Source organism: Oncorhynchus tshawytscha, linkage group LG16, assembly GCF_018296145.1.
Source record: "Oncorhynchus tshawytscha isolate Ot180627B linkage group LG16, Otsh_v2.0, whole genome shotgun sequence".
In the NCBI taxonomy this organism is placed as follows: domain Eukaryota; kingdom Metazoa; phylum Chordata; class Actinopteri; order Salmoniformes; family Salmonidae; genus Oncorhynchus; species Oncorhynchus tshawytscha.
Window position 1 is genome coordinate 14,655,369 of NC_056444.1, and position 18,925 is coordinate 14,674,293.

Below are 18,925 nucleotides of genomic sequence, written 5' to 3' on the forward strand. Positions count from 1 at the left end.
AATCTACTGCAGAGATAGCCTGCAGAATTCTGTCATACTATCCAGGTCTGTGCCCAAACAATTTGAGCTTCTACTTTCAAAAGTCCACCTCTCCAGAAACAAGTCTCTCACCGTTGCCGCTTGTTATAGAGTTTGTACTGTGGGTGACCTAAACTGGGATATGCTTAACACCCCGACCGTCCTATAGTCTAAACTAGATGCCCTCAATCTCACACAAATTATTAAGGAACCTACCAGGTACAACCCTAAATCCATAATCATGGGCACCCACTTAGATATCATTCTGACCAACTTTCCCTCTAAATACACCTCTGCTGTCTTCAACCAGGATCTCAGCGATCACTGCCTCATTGCCTGCGTGCGTGATGGTTCCGCGGTCAAACGACCACCCCTCATCACTGTCAAACGCTCCCTAAAACACTTCAGCGAGCAGGCCTTTCAAATCGACCTGGAAAGATATTAACCTCATTCCGTCAGTAGATGATGTCTGGTTGCTCTTAAAAAGTGCTTTCCTTTCCATCTTAAATAAGCATACCCAATTCAAAAAATGGAGAACCAAGAACAGATATAGCCCTTGGTTCACTCCAGACTTGACTGCCCTTAACTAGCACAAAAACATCCTGTGGCGTACTGCATTAGCATCAAATAGCCCCCGCAATATGCAACTTTTCAGGAAAGTCAGGAACCAATATATTCAGTCAGTTAGGAAAGCTAAGGCTAGCTTTTTCAAACAGAAATTTGCATCCTGTAGCACTAATTCCAAAAGGTTTTGTGACACTGTAAAGTTCATGGAGAATAAGAGCACCTCCTCCCAGCTGCCTACTGCACTGAGGCTAGGAAACACTGTCACCACCGATAAATCTACGATAATCAATCATTTCAATAAGCATTTTCCTACGGCTGGCCATGCTTTCCACCTGGCTACCATTACCCCGGCCAACAGCTCTGCACCCCCTGCAGCAACTTGCCCAAGCCCCCCCACTGCTTCTCCAAATCCAGACAGCTGTTGTTCTGAAAGAGCTGCAAAATCTGGATCCTTACAAATCAGCTGGGCTAGACAATCTAGACCCTCTCTATCTAAAATGATCTGCCGAAATTGTTGCAACAACTATTACTAGCCTGTTCAACCTCTCTTTTGTATCGTCTGAGATCCCCAAAGATTGGAAAGCTGCCACAGTCATCCCCCTCCTCAAAGGGGGAGACACTCTAGACCCAAACTGTTATAGACCTATATCCATCCTGGCGTGCCTTTCTAAAATCTTTGAAATTCATGTTAACAAACAGATCACAGACCATTTTGAATACCACCATACCTTCTCCACTATGTAATCTGGAATCCGAGCTGGTCATGGGTGCAGCTCAGCCACGCTCAAGGTCCTAAACGATATCACAACCGCCATCGATAAAAGACAGTACTGTGCAGCCGTCTTCATCGACCTGGCCAAGGCTTTTGACTCTGTCAATCACCACATTCTTATCGGCAGACTCAATAGCCTTGGTTTCTCAAATGACTGCCTCGCCTGGTTCACCAACTACTTCTCAGATAGAGTTCAGTGTGTAAAATCGGAGGGCCTGTTGTCCGAACCTCTGTCAGTCTCTATGGGGGTGCCACAGAGTACAATTCTCAGGCCAACTCTTCTCTGTATATATCATTGATGTTGCTCTTGCTGCTGGTGATTCTCTGGTCCACCTCTACGCAAACGACACCATTCTGTATACATCTGGCCCTTCTTTGGACACTTTGTTAACAAACCTCCAAACAAGCTTCAATGCCATACGATACTCCTTCCGTGGCCTCCAACTGCTTTTAAATGCTAGTAAAAATAAATGCATGCTCTTCAACTGATTGTTGCCTGCACCCGCCTTCCCGAATAGCATCACTACTCTGGACGGTTCTGACTTAGACTATGTGGACAACTACAAATACCCAGGTGTCTGGTTAGACTGTAAACTCTCCTTCCAGACTCACATTAAGCATCTCCAATCCGAAATTAAATCTAGAATCGGCTTCCTATTTCGCAACAAATCATCCTTCACTCATGCTGCCAAACATTCCCTTGTAAAACTGACTATCCTACCGATCCTTGACTTCGGCGATGTCATTTACAAAATAGCCTCCAACACTCTACTCAGCAAACTGGATGTAGTCTATCAAAGTGCCATCCGTTTTGTCACCAAAGCCCCATATACTACCCACCACTGCGACCTGTATGCCCTTGTTGGCTGGCCCGCACTACATATTCGTCTCCATACCCACTGGCTCCAGGTCATCTATAAGTCTTTGCTAGGTAAAGCCCCTCCTTATCTCAGCTCACTGGTCACCATAGCAACACCCACCCGTTGCACACGCTCCAGGAGGTATATTTCACTGGTCATCCCCAAACCCAACACTTCCTTTGGCCACCTTTCCTTCCAATTCTCTGCTGCCAATGACTGGAATGAATTGCAAAGATCACTGAAGCTGGAGTCTTATTTCTCCCCCTCTAACGTTAAGCATCCGCTGTCAGAGCAGCTTTCCGATCACTGTATCTGTACACAGCCAATCTGTGAACAGCACACCCAACTACCTCATCCCCATATTGTTATTTATGCTCTGCTCTTTTGCACCCAAGTATCTCTACTTACGCATCATCATCCGCACATCTATCACTCCACTGTTAATGCTAAATTGTAATTATTTCGCCTCTATGGTCTATTTATTGCTTTACCTCCCTACTCTTCTACATTTGCACACACTGTACATAGATTTTTCTATTGTGTTATTGACTGTACGTTTGTTTATGTGTAACTCTGTGTTGTTGTTTTTGTCGCACTGCTTTGCTTTATCTTGGCCAGGTCACAGTTGTAAATGAGAACTTGTTCTCAACTGGCCTACCTGATTAAATAAAGGTGAAATAAAAAAATAAAAATGCAGCGTTGATAGATTTTGACACGTGAAATAGATGTAGTGTTGGTAGATTCTGACACCTCTGAAATAGATGTAGTGTTGGTAGATTCTGACACATCTGAAATAGATGTAGTGTTGGTAGATTCTGACACCTGAAATAGATGTAGTGTTGATAGATTTTGACACCTGAAATAGATGTAATGTTGATAGATTCTGACACATGAAATATATGTAGTATTGGTAGATTCTGACACCTCTGAAATAGATGTAGTGTTGATAGATTTTGACACCTGAAATAGATGTAGTGTTGGTAGGTTCTGACACCTCTGAAATAGATGTAGTGTTGGTAGATTCTGACACCTCTGAAATAGATGTAGTGTTGATAGATTCTGACACCTGAAATAGATGTAGTGTTGGTAGAGTCTGACACCTGAAATAGATGTAGTGTTGATAGATTCTGACACCTCTGAAATAGATGTAGTGTTGATAGATTCTGACACCTCTGAAATAGATGTAGTGTTGATAGATTCTGACACCTGAAATAGATGTAGTGTTGATAGATTCTGACACCTCTGAAATAGATGTAGTGTTGGTAGATTCTGACACCTGAAATAGATGTAGTGTTGATAGATTCTGACACCTCTGAAATAGATGTAGTGTTGGTAGATTCTGACACCTGAAATAGATGTAGTATTGATAGATTCTGACACCTCTGAAATAGATGTAGTGTTGGTAGATTCTGACACCTCTGAAATAGATGTAGTGTTGGTAGATTCTGACACCTCTGAAATAGATGTAGTGTTGGTAGATTCTGACACCTCTGAAATAGATGTAGTGTTGATAGATTCGGACAACTCTGAAATAGATGTAGTGTTGGTAGATTCTGACACCTCTGAAATAGATGTAGTGTTGATAGATTCGGACAACTCTGAAATAGATGTAGTGTTGGTAGATTCTGACACCTCTGCAGGATGTTCATAGAGGGAAGCATAATTATGTTACCTCTGGCCAAGTCCATGTGTCTTACTGGGAAAAAGACAGCTGATGTATTAGAGCATGTCCACATAGGCTTAGCTTCATACTGAACTAATCATCCACAATGAGGAACCTAAACTATGGAGGAAGCTGCAACTTGCAGTAATGGTCTTGGGACATTTTGCATTATTCATGAGCTACTAGCCTGGTCCCAGATCTGTTTGTGCTCAATGTGCTGTATAGCATGACAATGACCATAGGAAGATGTCACAAACAGATCTGGGACCAGGCTAATGATCTACTGCTCTTGGGTCTCCAGACTCAATCTTCAAACTGAGCTTGAAATAAACCCAAAGGTTATCTCTCTATAAGCATCAGTTACAGTAGCCTGTGGAGAAGCTTGATGTTGATGGAGGATCTCTGTTTCTATCTGCCTGTCTGTCAGGTGTATGGAGGCTACGTGACCAGCCTGTTACTCAGCGCCGAGGATTCCCTGGTGAAATGTGGTGCGGCTCTCTCACCCATCACGGACTTTGACCTATATGGTAAGATTTGTGTGCCACTATGGTGCCAGACAGATGCTGTCAGTGTTAATCACACCAGCACCATCCTGCCATGGTATCAGCATCACCTCACCTAAAAGAGGAAGAGAGATGTGTTTGTGTGTGTGTGTGTGTGTGTGTGTGTGTGTGTGTGTGTGTGTGTGTGTGTGTGTGTGTGTGTGTGAGACAGCATGTGTATGAGAAAGAGAGACTTGGGAGGGAAGTGTGAATTAAAGCAGGTGTGGGTGTCAGACTGTGGTTTCTATCTGAAAAGCTGCTAGAGAGAGTGAAAGGTAGTGTCTGGTGCTGGATGTGTTTGAGTGCTCACGTCATGAATGAATACTCGTCACTAAGAAGTTCTTAAAATAAGAACAGCTACACATGACATCATCTGTAGTCTTTTCTGCTGTTTATGATGTATTTAGGTATATGAGGTATAACACGCTATATGGTGTTGTTAGAGCTAGCTTTTACAACTATATCCCTTGGTGTGAGCTATTGAATTCATTCCTTTTGACGACCTCTCTTCCAGCATCAGCGTTTTCAGAGAGATACCTGGGACAGCCCAAGCCTGACCCAAGAGCATATGCGGTATGCCTTCTTTATTCAGCCTTCACTTGGACTCCATATGTATGACCTCTGTGTTTTTCTATTGGGTTGTTAAATAATATCGTTGGCATTCATCCACAGATGGCCAATCTAGCACACAGGGCATCTCAGTTCTTGGACAAGAAGTTTCTGATTGTTCACCCAACAGCAGATGGTACGAGAACCTTGAAATCAAACATTTCTAGCCCAATAAAATAATTTGTGTTTTTAACAACAAGATGATATGTGTTGGTTTCCTTTTCTCTCACCAGAAAAAGTGCATTTCCAGCACACAGCGAAATTCATCGCCCAGCTGATCAATGAAAACGCCAACTACACTCTGCAGGTGGGGGCTACTTCCCAGAATTACACACATATACATTAGATGTATAGAATGGCTACCATCAATAAGTTGCACCAATTTAACTGTAACTCTCAAGACAATGTGTTATGGGAAGCAGAGACATTGCTCATATGCTAAATCAAAATTCTTCACAGTGATTTGTCCTGTTCGATTTCTATGGAGGTATCTTTCGGGCTGGAGCTGTTGTACAGAGAAACCACTGAGGAGTTCTGTAATCCCACGCCAGCAGAGGGATTACACCACACAATGCCCCCCCATCTCACTTAATGGGATTATATTCCCCTCTTATGATGCTTGCTTTCACAGGGTGATCTAATCCCATTAAGATATGGAGCATTTAGAAGTCAGTGTTTAGTTTATCGCTGCCTCATAGGTCCCCTTATATGCCCCGCTGTGTGTTGACTGACTAAGCCTCATCAGTAATTCAGCCACTGGAAGTTGTCTGATACTTTAAATTAAGGGGCTTGATTGATGATGTTAATAATAATATGTTTATATGGCCTAGATCCAGAGAAATGTGATTGGATGTGTGGTGACCAGTGTGTGGTGACCAGTGTGCTGTGTTCCCCCTCAGATCTACCCAGACGAGGGCCACTTCATCCACACCGAGGCCACGCGGCAGCACCTCAGCCAGTCACTGGTCAACTTCTTCGAGGAGTGTTTCCGGCTACCGGACAACGTGTTCGAGGAGATACTGGAGGAGGAGATCGAAGAAGAGGGTTAGCCTGGGCAAAACCAATCCCCCCAAACCAGAGCTCCAGTCCGCGCCCAAGCACAATGCCAGCCCCATACCTGGTTTCCACAATCCACATGATATGCAAGCTCCTCTTGGTTTAAACTTTCTTTGGCCCTTTTTTTGTTTTGTTTTCACCTTATGTGATTCTCCTGCATTTCAGCATGATCAACCCTAAGACTGCCACGTTGCAGATCAACCCTGAGACTGCCACGTTGCAGATCAACCCTGAGACTGCCGCGTTGCAGATCAACCCTGAGACTGCCGCGTTGCAGACCATCCCTGAGACTGCCGCGTCGCAGATCATCCCTGAGACTGCCGCGTCGCAGATCATCCCTGAGACTGCCGCGTCGCAGATCATCCCTGAGACTGCCGCGTTGCAGATCATCCCTGAGACTGCCGCGTTGCAGATCATCCCGAGACTGCCACGTTGCAGATCATCCCGAGACTGCCGTGTTGCAGATCATCCCTGAGACTGCCGTGTTGCAGATCATCCCTGAGACTGCCACGTTGCAGATCAACCCTGAGACTTGTGTTGCAGATCATTCCTGAGACTGCCGTGTTGCAGATGCTTGCTTATCTCCTCATCCCGTTTTTGTCCTCCTACTCCTACTCTTCTTCACCTTTTGAGTCACCACGACTCCACCAGAGACCATCTGCAGCCATTTTGTTGACATCGACACAATGAATACAACTTTATGATGGAGGGATCATTAGCTGACGTCATATCTGGAACAGCGGTCAGGAATAGGCGTGCTCCTCGGATTACAAATGACTGGTGAGAGGGAGGGAACATCAAACTCCACACGCAAACTTTACCAGTCAGTGAGGAGAGGAAAGACTTATAGCACAAACTTTGGGGTCAAAGTTACAGGCGCAACATGGGATTTTATGGATCAAACTGGTTCCAGCCCAGTGTCTGTGGGTCGAGGGTAGGGTGTCTGCTCCTATTTTTTAAATCGTGAAAATACATTTTCATGTTGAACTGTGCTTGTGTATGTTATTCCTCTGTAAAGTAGCACATGAAAAACATTCCCTTCTTTGGGTATTGATGCTTCGTTTTTTCAGTGTTCAAGTTTGTCCTGATCTTGGAATCTTCTTGTAGCCGCAAGTATGTATTTAAATGGTGTAGACTCCATGTCATGAAAAGAAGAGAAGGATGTGAACAGAATCACCGGTTTGTTTTGTTACAAAATGTTCTCCTCATTCTTTGCTTATTGTACAATACTCCCACCAGTCCTTTGGAAATTGAAGCATATATATTATATTTTAGTCACTGTGCCTTACTTTGGGAGTGAGCAGTCCTTTTTATGGACTCCTTTTGTGAAAACTAAATACAACATGGCTCATTGTAAATAAATGTTCTGCTGATCATGGCACTAACTACTGTTGGTTAAACCTTCATTCTAATCTGTGAACACTTTGTAATGTTGTCATAGAGTAGGTATGGCATTATATCAACAGTCAAGTAAGAAATGGTCTTCTTCAGTTCCAAATATACCCAATTGCCAAAATAGATGTTAACAGTAGCTGCATGTATCTGCACATTATTTTACAGATGTTCAAATGGTAATGAAATGGTTTGTCAAGCTAACGACCACATAAAATGTTGTTTTAGTAAATGGCTATTGAAGTGCCATTACAACCGCTCTCAGTATTAAGTCAATTGGTGGGTTTGAGGTGCCACTGTAGAATTGGTGTTGTTTTATGGCAAAAAGTAATACATTTGTCTATAAGGTAATTAATAGCTTAGAATCATTATCTCAATCTTTACAGGATGAAATACAAAGGATTATTTTTTTTAGGTTGGACTGCTATCTAAAAACGTGAATTCTTGAGGCACAAGTCTGCATTTTATCTGAACGATCATTCTGTTACTTTGTCAATGCATGTTATCAAGTTATTTGCAACTCAATGCGATCTGTGATAGCTCTGTTTCAAAATAGTATTTTTCAACATCTTGAATGTTCCGTACTGGGTTGAATTACATTTACAGTAGTATCATGATTGAGATCCCAGTCTCTTCAGCTTGATGTGTAAATGTTACTCAAATATCATTTGTCTTTTAATAGCTGAGTGTTATTTGTGCATAAATGCATTTTGAAAGTTACATTTGAATATACATTTTCCCCCCTTCTGTTTCAGTCCTTGGGTTGAGTTTAAAGTGGACTTTGCGATGGTGACATTTCTGACACTGCGATTGAATGTGAAGATGGACTTTTGTCAAGTAATCCAAAATAGTACAAGAGACAGCGTGGCAGTATGTGGCATGGGGGTAAACGTTAGAATAAAACGTATTTTATCATTGTACTCTGTAGTTTATCTATTTTGGTTGTTATTGCAAAATTGTGAATGTTCTCTACTTCATGTTAATTTATCCACTTTATTGTAAAAGACAAAAAAAAATGCATCCTCAAGCATTTACTCAAATCAACCAAATGTCTTGTTGTATAATAAAACAATAAGATGAGAAATCAAGCTGCCAAAACAAAGCTTGTGGGTTCTATTACTGAACAAGTCACAAATACTGAATATGTTGGCCGGATTCCTGTACACAGATTAAGGCTAGTCCTGGATTAAAAATCTCCATTGAAAGTGCATTTAGTTCATGTGGGTCCTCATTACCTTGCCAGTCTGGATAGATTGTGAAATGCTTTTAGGTTTGTTCAAAAACATAGACGTGGTACATAGTCATTCGAACAACTTAATTGTCATCAGTTACTTTAATCTTTGTAAAACCATTACCAAAACATACAAATCAAACTTTTAATTTACAGAAATGTACAGCAATAAGTGTTGCTTACATTGATTGAAAGAAATTTGTTGAATGACACTCACTCCATTCAAAAACAATACTCAAAAGTAATATGTTTGTTCAAAGGCAAAAATGTTTCCAGTGTACACAGGATTGTAGTTGTATATCAGTGCTCTCTTCTCCACCTCTTCATCCTCAAATTTGTGAAAATTCTTTCTAGCTGTTAATGAAAAAAATGATTGGCATAGATTAGAGTGATTAAAACATTAACATGTGGAGTTTGATCTTGAACGCACCCTTCATGGCACAGCCAAGGGGGGTGCATACAATAACTCTCCCCATTACAATAAAGTCACGCTACATATTGAGATGAATACAATAGATTCAGTGATATTTTGCCACACAGTACTGTAATAGCTACCTTCATTGACCACGAAATCAGCGAAAAAGAAAGTGGTCTTAACAGCCGATGGCGAGTGTGGAATGTATGGCCTTGTCCATTCAAATGCATTCTTTTCAGGGTGCCACTGGGTTCCATAGATGGGGAAACCGTATGCTACAGAAGAAACATTGAACCTATCAATGTCATCTTATGTAAGTACATGTTCCAGTTTAAGTTACTGTATATACTCTAGTGTTTGCTAAGTTAAAACGATGAATGTGCTTTACCTTCCATAGTTGACACAAACTCTGTTTTCCCATCACTGTTTGTAGTCAAGACTTTGTAGAACTTCCTAAGTTCTGTATTGTTGTTATAACTCTGGAATACAATGTTGAATGACTAGTTCACAATTAATGCTACAGAGAATACAGAAAAGCCTATGACTTGTGACATTTGGTGATTGTTCAGACACTGCACATGGTCATACCTCCAGAGTGAGACTCAATTCATGAGAGTTTTCAGTGATTGGCTCAGAGGCCAAGGCATCGAGGACCTCTGCTGGAAAGCCCTTGAACAGCTTACTCTCTCTGGATCCTGAAAGTGTAATAACTTCACATTACTCCAAGTTAGAGATTGTTGTTTTGGTGTGACTGTGAGTGCATTCGTTCAGCATTTAGATAAATGTACATGTTCCATTTGTGATCAATTGGAAAATACGATTCTGGTACAATCTGATGAGTTATGTTTTTCTCATATCTGTATGTGAACAGGTACAACATACCGTTAGTGAAAACCAGTGGCAACATCACACCACTGGTGTTGGTTTTGGATAGAAGCTTCTTTCCGCTGGTCAGGTATGTCAATTCCTCAAATCCAAGACAGGTACCCCATACAGGGAAATAGTCCCCCCTCGAGTTGGCCTAAAAAGTCCAGATTTTTATATATCACCTTTTCCATTTAGAACAGGTTTTTCTCCCACATATCGATGAAGCATAGACTATGTGAAAGTATCAAAAGGAACATGTCATACCTCTATGGCAAGCTCGTAAAAGATTCTAGCAGCGTTCGCATACCCAGATGAAACGATGCTAGCATCACCACCAGGATAGAGTATTCTAGAGGCGGGTGGGGGGGTATATAGATCATTTTATAGAAGACAAAAACAACATGACAGTGGGTCTTGTACAGCAAATAGCATAGTTGACACCTACCCATTAATGGAGTTAAACAGTGTTTTGTACTCTTCCAGTGTCTGATTTATCCTGTAGAAATCACAGGAACGAGGTATATATAACGTACATGGAAAATGAATATTAGGCCTATCTAAGAGAATATTCAATCCACTTTTAATAGATATGGTAATTCATAACCACATTTGAAAGGCTGTTGAGTCCTCAACTACATTACCAATCTAATACATACACCTTACATCACAGGGACGACTCTAGCTCCTGCAGACTCCAGGAACTTGACATACGATGCAGCTATATAAGAGGCCTTCTGTGGTTGAGGTGAGTCTACCTCCTGAGCCAAGACACCTAGGAAATCACAGATACATTTTAGAAAGTGAATTACAACGAGTTTAAAGTTAATGTATTTTCAGTAAAGCCACAATCTGTAAGATTTCCAATTATTTCAAGTAATTAAATACCCCTTGATTTTGAAGAATAGCCTGTGCTGTAGGCCTACTCTGAATGGGATACATTAATAATAGAGAATAGTATCATTCTAAGGACTGACTATAGCTTCACCGTGGTTTGTTTTGGTTGTCAAAGAGGAATTTGAAAAGGGCTACAATGCAAATGTTCAATTCACACATAATCATCTATTGTTTAGAAGGAAGTGTTAATATGTGTTAGCTAGATCTTTATTGGTATAGGGTATATTTTATAATAAATATACACTGAACAAAAACATAAATGCACAACGTGTAAAGTGTTGGGGTGTGTTGAGGAGTATTTATTTCTGTTGAAAAGCCCTTTTGTGGGGAAAAAATGAATTCCGATTGGCTGGATCTGGCTCCCCAAGTGACAAGTGGGTGGGACCTATCCCCTCCAAGTCCCATTCCCATCCATCATGTGAAATTCATAGATTACAGCCTAATGAATGTATTGACATTGACTGATTTCCTTATATGAACTGTAACACAGTAAACTCTTTGAAATTGTTGCGTTTATATTTTTGTTCGGTATACATGATGTAACACTAGTTTCATGCAATCAGTCATGTGATGCAGCAAACTTACCGATTATCGGCATGTCGTTCCTCTTCGGCACTGTGCACGAGGAGGACAAAATTGAAAAGGCGAAACAAAACAGTAGGGCGAAATTGCTCATTCTCTAAACGTGTTTCCGCAATGCCTGGGTCAAATATTTATTCTTAAAAATGTGATTATCTCCGTCTAAAGAGGTCTCGATGGTGACAGTGAAAACAAGGATATAGGTTGCGGTTGAAGAGTCGGTTGCATAGTTTCATTTTTTGTTTAACGTTTCCACTAAATAGCACAGGCACAAAGTCAAAATTGGCATATCGTAAAAATGTATGAAAACAAAAATTCTTTATGGTCTTAATTTGGGGTTAGGCATAAGGTTAGCAGTGTGTTGAGGTTAGGTTTAAAATCACATAGAAATAGGCGAAGTTTATAAGTTTATAACTTGTGGCTAACCTGTTTTTACTAAATGCGTGAACATCCGGTTTTTAGCCTTCAAAATAAAAGTACAAATTGTAGAGGAAATGTTTTTTGTTTTTCTATAATATCTTTGATAAAAGTCCTGAACCTTGACCCTATTGAAATGTAAATAACATTTTAAAATAACCATATATTTTAAGTGATAGCAAGTGATATTGTTCTAAATAGCTAACATTTTTTGGTTAATCAAAAATTCAGATATGACCACCAAAACTACTTTACAAGGACTTTATGCTGGACTGTATGTATCAGATACAGTATTTCTAATATGAAGACCTGCTATGTCATGGAATAGCTGCAAGTTTAACTTTAAATGGTGGCAGGTACACTGTTTCATGTCCTCTCTTTCTGTACAATGTAACTGCATGTACAAAGTACAATGTACAATGCAGATCGGCGTCCAACATGATATGAGGAACATAAAGGAAATAAAACTTTTTTGCATGCATACATCCACAATTCTGAGAGGGATTAGATTAATTCATCCATTCTTCATCCATTAATATTCACTGACTGTACAAAACATTAAGAACACCTTCCTACTATTGAGTTGCACCCCCCTTTTGCCCTCAGAACAGTCTCAATTCGTCCGGACATGGACTCTACAAGATGTTCCACAGGGATGCTGTCCCATGTTGACTCCAAAGTTTCAAAACACAGGCTTTAAATGAAGTAGTTCTACAATTCCAGACACAAAAATGAATGGTGCAAAAAATATTTGAACCATTACCAGGTTTTACCGCTAGGTTTTATGTGCCGCAGTATTCGTCTGGCATAGGGATGCTTGCCCATGTTAACTCCAATTATTTCCCTCAGTTGTCAAGTTTGCTGAATGCCCTTTGGGTGGTGGACCATTCTTGATACACACTGGAAACTGTTGAGTGTGAAATACCCAGCAGCGTTGCAGTTCTTGACACTCAAACCGGTGCACCTGGCACCCACTACCATACCCCGTTCAAAGGCACTTCAATCTTTTGCCTTGCCCATTTACCCTTTGAATGGCACCCATAAACAAGCCATGTCTCAATTGTCTCAAGGCTTAAAAATCCTTATTTAACCTGTCTCCTCCCCTTCATCTACACTGACTGAAGTGGATTTAACAAGTGACATCAATAAGGGATCATAGCTTTCCCCTGGATTCCCCTGATTCCCCATGTTTTGTACACAGCATATGTACTGTATGAAAATATCCGAAGGGTTTGTCGGACAAGTATTTGGCGCCCTCAGGTGTTCATTTCCTAGAGGTGCGTAGAGCAGGATACATAAAGCTCATGATGAAAATACAGATTAAAATTCTACCGCGACACAAAATCTGTAGTACATGAAAACACATAAAAATGTCCATGGGGGAAAACATGACTGTTCAAATCTGTAGTAAATTCAATTTGTATTTTATTATTGGAAACATCTAAAACAATAGTGTACCTATACAGTAGGTTCCCTCCAACTCCCCATTCAATACAATCTTCAAGTCTACTCACATGTAGGCATTATTAAACCTATGTGTGGGGTTCTCGGTTTTCCAGTGTTTATGACGGTATATCCCCAAAAATGAACTTGATATTGTCCATGGCGTGCTGGACATTGGACGAGCCGTGCACGGCGTTCTCCAAGATGCTTTTGGCAAACTGTGCACGTAGAGAGTCGGGTTTGACTTGCATGGCCTGTTCAGGATCGGCAGGCCCCATCATCTCTCTCCATTCTGCGATAGCGTTTTCTTTGCTCAGGATCATCATGATAGATGGACCTCTACAAAAGATAAATCAAATCGGACGTTAAAGCTGATGCAATGTCAAGACCTGGGTTGGGGTCAGTTCAATTTAAATCTGATACATTTAGGAAGTTAATCAAAATTCCAATTTCTCATTGAAAAGAAATTGCACTTTTCAATTGTTGAATAAGTATTTGAATAAATCTCCTGAAATGGAATAGAATAAATCCAAACCCTGGTCAAGACTTAAGTTTCATTCTAGCAAACTATAAACTCAAATGATTGCAGGTCTTGAATGTTAAAGAACATGTCAACTCACTGTGACATGTAGTCAACCAGGTTATTAAAGAAGTCCTTCCCTTTGTGATCTTTGTAGAACTCCTCTGCCATCTCTCGTGTCAGTTTGGTTTCTTTCACTTGTGAAATACTAAACCCAGCCTCTTTAATTTGATTCATAATGGTATCTGAAATAAAGATCAACAACCACAATTTTCATTGACATTCAATGTCATGACAGAAACAATACTTGTCTCTTTAAAACAACAATTTGCAAGTTTATTTGTTGTAAGAGTGCTTTAAATACATAAAAACTGAAACAACCTATAACAACCATCTATCCATAATGAGGCAAACATATTAACATTGCCTGGATAAATAACCATGAAGTTAGGACAGAGACCCAGGTACTGTACCTTTGTGTTCTTGTGTAGAGTCAGGTTTGATCACGGCCAGTGTGTGCTCTGTGGGGAAAAAGCGGTTGAGATCTCTCTGAGCCTCCTCGGGAGTAGAGCTGCCATGAATCTGGTTGATGGTCACATTGTCGATTGCAAACTGGGCTCGCAGACTAGGAATGAAGCACAATTACAGTGGCAAGATGAGACAGTTAATTGAACATACATAAATAATATGAAATGAACTAGGACTATCCAAATGAAGTGTTCCCCAGTTGCTACCTTTCAGGGAATCTTTCTTTGGCCTCATCCAAGACTTTTGGACCCAGTAAACCTCTCCAGTGTTGGATTGCATCATCTCGAGTTAAAGCCAAAGCCAACACGGGGCCACTGCGATACAACAAGGGAAACAAAACACTTCTGTCAGAAAGTTCAAGCTGTCAATTCGCCACAATCAGTAGCCAATCATTTACCTTACATTTGGTCACTGTAAACTGTGCATATTAGATCATCTATCAATCTTATTTTGTCATTCAGCACGCCACATCACTACTAAGCAAATTATTGTGGGAGTTTGTCACCTGGTCATATGGTTAATTAGACATGGGAAAAAGTCAGTGCCCTCATGCTCATTGTAGAACTCTTTGGCCTGGTCCTCTGTGAGGGTTACCTCCCTCTGCATCGCTATCTGGAAGCCAGAGTCATGGATAGTCTTCAAGATCTCATCTGGTCATGTTGAAAAGCAAACCAGAATCTCAGTCAGTAAGTACAGAAATGAACAGGTGGAGCAACAAGGTACACATTGGCATGACTAGTATTACTAAACAATAATAATAAGACGTGCATATTTATGGTTTTGACTTTAGAACATGTTCACTGAAAAATGCAACTCTAAGAAGATTTGAACCACTTTGAACCACTCATAAAATGAGCTAGGACTTACTTCTGGCATAAAATGTAAAACATAAAAGTAGAAGATACCTTTTTTCTCCCTGAGAAGACTTGGACGAATAAGAGCAAGAGTCTTTTCAATCCTTGCATTGGATCCAGCATGCATCTCTAAAGAAAAATCAAAGGTGGGAAAGAAGTATGCCAGTTGCCTGCTAGCCACCTCAGTGCTGCTTTCTGACATGCCCAGATCCACGTCCTGTACAACCTTTGACCTAAGAGAGATCACCCAAAACACACATACTTTGTTTTAATTTTGCTTGCAATTTTTGTTGTTGTAAGATTTTACAAAAACAATATTCAGGTTTAAGAGAAAGAAACAAAGAAATGTTAACTGATTTCTGGTACGTTTGATCAAACCTCTCAAATCTGCAATCGGTTGCATGATGTGGTACGATTGTGCATCAGGCATGTGTGTTTAATCTACTCAGCAAACTGCACTGAGAACCCAAACCTTTTCTTTGGTTGGATGAGCTCAGCGTGTTCAGGATCTATGATGGCTGTCAATGAATGAGACTCTCCTTCACCCACCTCATCTCCCTTAGACAGAATCAAGGCGTGGACAGGCCCACTAGACATGGCCTTCACAAACGCTGGCTAGAAAATAAAAAATCACTCTAGTCAGATTGAGAAAATTGTCATGTATATATTTAATTTTTTAATAAATTGTGTTTTTTTTCATGTTGTTAAACGAAAACTCCTGCTCTAAGGTATCTGGATGCAATTGGGTGATACTGATACAATTGTGTTACTGAACCCTCCTTGTCACAAGTGCAGCATAGTAAGAAGTAATGTTCTTCTGTCTTGCTTTCACCCACCTCTTTGGCTTTCTCCTTATAAAAAGCATGAATTTGCTCTTCATCCAACACCCTCTCCTCCTCCGCAACAATTGAAAAACCAGCATCTAAAGCCTATGCACAATACATTTGTGAGTTAAATGCAGCCATTATATTCAAGTAAAATGCAATAACATGAACAAGGATAGACTATAAGAATTTAATGTGAAGCACTTAAAGCCTTACTTTTTGTATGATTCCTTCCACTTGACCTCCTACTACAGCATCTGGCTTTATGATGACCACATGGTATGTTCCATGATCTAATGGCATACACAAGACTTCCTCAAATCCCCTCCATTCAAACTTACCCAAACCATTACCCAAACCCTCACTAGCTTTAAGCACCAACTGTCAGAGCAGCTCACAGATTACTGCACCTGTACATAGCCCACCTATAATTTAGCCCAAACAACTACCTCTTTCCCTACTGTATTTTATTTATTTATTTTGCTCCTTTGCACCCCATTATTTTTATTTCTACTTTGCACATTCTTCCATTGCAAATCTACCATTCCAGTGTTTTACTTGCTATATTGTATTTACTTTGCCACCATGGCCTTTTTTTGCCTTTGCCTCCCTTATCTCACCTCATTTGCTCACATCGTATATAGACTTGTTTATACTGTATTATTGACTGTATGTTTGTTTTACGCCATGTGTAACTCTGTGTCGTTGTATGTGTCGAACTGCTTTGCTTTATCTTGGCCAGGTCGCAATTGTAAATGAGAACTTGCCTACCTGGTTAAATAAAGGTTAAATAAATTTTAAAAATAATATCAACAAAATGTTAAACGAAAATATATGCATACAGTAAGAAACGATGTAGCAGTATTCTAGCAGTGAAATTGGTGACATACCGCCAATTTCTATGTCGGCATTTTGGGTCGTCGGAGGCTTTTTTCTTGCTTGATGATTGTCCTCTAAGAAAAGCTCGTGGACCTATTTGAAAGTTTGACGGTGGGTTCAAAATGCTAATCAGTATACCAGTCTGTAGACCCCTTACAGGTGACAATGTTAGGAACCTCTTACTTCAGGTACATATTTTGAGCCCAGTTCTTGCTTCTTCTTCTCTTGATCCACCAGTTCCAACATAGTTTTTTGTAGAAGAGGTCCATTGACTCCTCTTACTATTGACACCAATGTACCACCCTGAAACAGCAGAGCACACCACGATGCCAAATGAAAGGTTTACTCTTAGCACAAATGTCAAAATAGTTTATTACACCAACTAAAAACAGTATATTTTTGTATACAAGTATACAATTCTCATGGTTATGACACAATTATCATAGGTGTGCTAACACAGCCTTGTGTTAGTGGGTAAGTTACATATGTCATAACACCTGTCAAACTATTCTGATGCATAAAAAATTACACTGTCTGTAACTTGACATTCAGTGATATAAGATCATGACAATATTATGGTGCTGTTATAAGCTCACTACTTACAGAGTAGAAAAGGAAGACTGGTTGACATTTCCCTTTAAGTGAACTTAACTCAAGTAAACTGCTGGCCTCCCCCTGAAAGTGAGTTAAACAGAGCACTTATGACAATTTACAGCAGTTTCTTTTTCAAAAAGGGTATGGATTTCCAGAGGCCCAGATGGAAGTTGTGTTCAATTCACAACAAAAAGAAGAAAAAAGACTGAAGGGACCTGTTGCAAAACTTTCTAGAACATTTTCTGTTGCATGCCTTAATAAACACAACCCAGGTGTTGACATTGGACCTCCACCCAGGCTACTGGTCTGGTAGGGTCTGGATCATGGACCTCCCACACACAGACAGGTACCGGAATTAGTTTGGCTAGGTTTTAATGCGCAGGGTTACCAGAAGTGTACAGGATCAGAATCTGACATGATGATAGCTGAAAATGCCTTAACTTACCACAGCTAAGCGCAACAGGTCATCTCCATATTCACTCCTCAATTTTCTGAAGATGTTCTGCACAGCCTTGCATGGCCCACACCATCTCTGGTATACTTCTATTACTACAATCATGGATATCAGCATATTACTCCTCATATCAAAACTACAGCAGTCTGACAGCTTCTTAGTTCATTATCTGACAGTATGACCACTCATGAAAGAGAACTCAACCAACTCATATTTACTACTTGACAACCTTTGAAAGCTGCCTACCAAGAAGTCCTGGGCCTGACAATGCTTCCTCCCATTGTTCTTCAGAAGATATTTCAATCTGTAAAATGATATTTAAAAAGGACAATGTAAAGTACTTTAGACACATTTATTTATTTCAAAGAATGACTTGCGGCTACTGTTACTGTACTGCTGATGAACAACAATAAATACGTGTTGGGAGTTAACGTTAGCTAGTTGTAGACAAACTTACTTGAATTTGGACGTCCTTTTTCCTTGACATTTTCTAAATGTAAATATATTAAAATAATTATTGATTCATTCACATGGCTGTTTTTGTTATCTCAACTTGTGGGGGAAAAAGCAACGGGCGAACGTTAGATTGCTAGCCAGTTAAACCGTCAAAAGTTGCCAGTGATACTGTAAGCAGAAGGCTAAACAGCTGGCAGCAATAATACTGTGAACGTTACCGTAACAACAGAGTCACTCTTTCAAACATTCTTTCCGTTTGAAAGTATGCAATTGCTATGACTTAAGACTTCATAACTAGCTAGAAATATGTCATTGGCCACACCTTGCTTTGATAAATTAAAATGTAGCTAGCTAGTAAGAAATATACGTTTGGAACAGCCATCTCTGCCTTACAAGTACGTGTGTACAGTGTACTGTACCTATTCGGCGCCCGAAAGGGTCGACTAGAAACTCTGTGGGTCGGTCGTTGATCATATTGGGCTATGTCAAAT

General features: G+C 40.3%; 3 protein-coding genes across 5 annotated transcripts in view; 1 reads left to right on the forward strand and 2 right to left on the reverse strand.

The window, feature by feature from the left end:
* Positions 1–8,399, forward strand: part of LOC112234051 (dipeptidyl aminopeptidase-like protein 6) — a 369,775-nt gene extending 361,376 nt beyond the window's left edge. For 2 of the 3 annotated variants that reach the window (XM_042298805.1, XM_042298807.1), the window contains 5 exons: positions 4,308–4,407; positions 4,937–4,995; positions 5,095–5,167; positions 5,265–5,338; positions 5,931–8,399. In XM_042298805.1, the coding sequence (XP_042154739.1) occupies positions 4,308–4,407; positions 4,937–4,995; positions 5,095–5,167; positions 5,265–5,338; positions 5,931–6,080 (456 nt within the window). In that variant the 3' untranslated portion in view covers positions 6,081–8,399. The remainder of the gene's footprint in view (positions 1–4,307; positions 4,408–4,936; positions 4,996–5,094; positions 5,168–5,264; positions 5,339–5,930) is intronic. The other variant, XM_042298806.1, reaches the window with a different exon arrangement.
* Positions 8,400–8,797: 398 nt separating this feature from the next.
* Positions 8,798–11,897, reverse strand: LOC112234052 (gamma-glutamyl hydrolase-like). Its single transcript, XM_024402017.2, has 9 exons — positions 11,472–11,897; positions 10,656–10,764; positions 10,438–10,488; positions 10,257–10,341; positions 10,008–10,146; positions 9,714–9,820; positions 9,514–9,604; positions 9,266–9,400; positions 8,798–9,064 (listed from the first exon to the last, which is right to left on the reverse strand). Exons 1-9 carry the CDS (start codon positions 11,560–11,562, stop codon positions 8,946–8,948), a joined length of 927 nt encoding a protein of 308 aa, XP_024257785.1. The 5' UTR covers positions 11,563–11,897; the 3' UTR covers positions 8,798–8,945.
* Positions 11,898–13,290: 1,393 nt separating this feature from the next.
* Positions 13,291–18,846, reverse strand: LOC112216536 (thioredoxin domain-containing protein 6-like). The gene is made up of 15 exons (XM_042298808.1): positions 18,436–18,846; positions 18,225–18,282; positions 17,970–18,073; positions 17,534–17,605; positions 17,114–17,233; positions 16,942–17,023; positions 16,268–16,344; positions 16,064–16,156; positions 15,700–15,842; positions 15,279–15,460; positions 14,879–15,023; positions 14,580–14,687; positions 14,319–14,470; positions 13,946–14,090; positions 13,291–13,664 (listed from the first exon to the last, which is right to left on the reverse strand). Exons 1-15 carry the CDS (start codon positions 18,463–18,465, stop codon positions 13,445–13,447), a joined length of 1,731 nt encoding a protein of 576 aa, XP_042154742.1. The 5' UTR covers positions 18,466–18,846; the 3' UTR covers positions 13,291–13,444.
* Between the last annotated feature and the right edge of the window lie 79 nt (positions 18,847–18,925).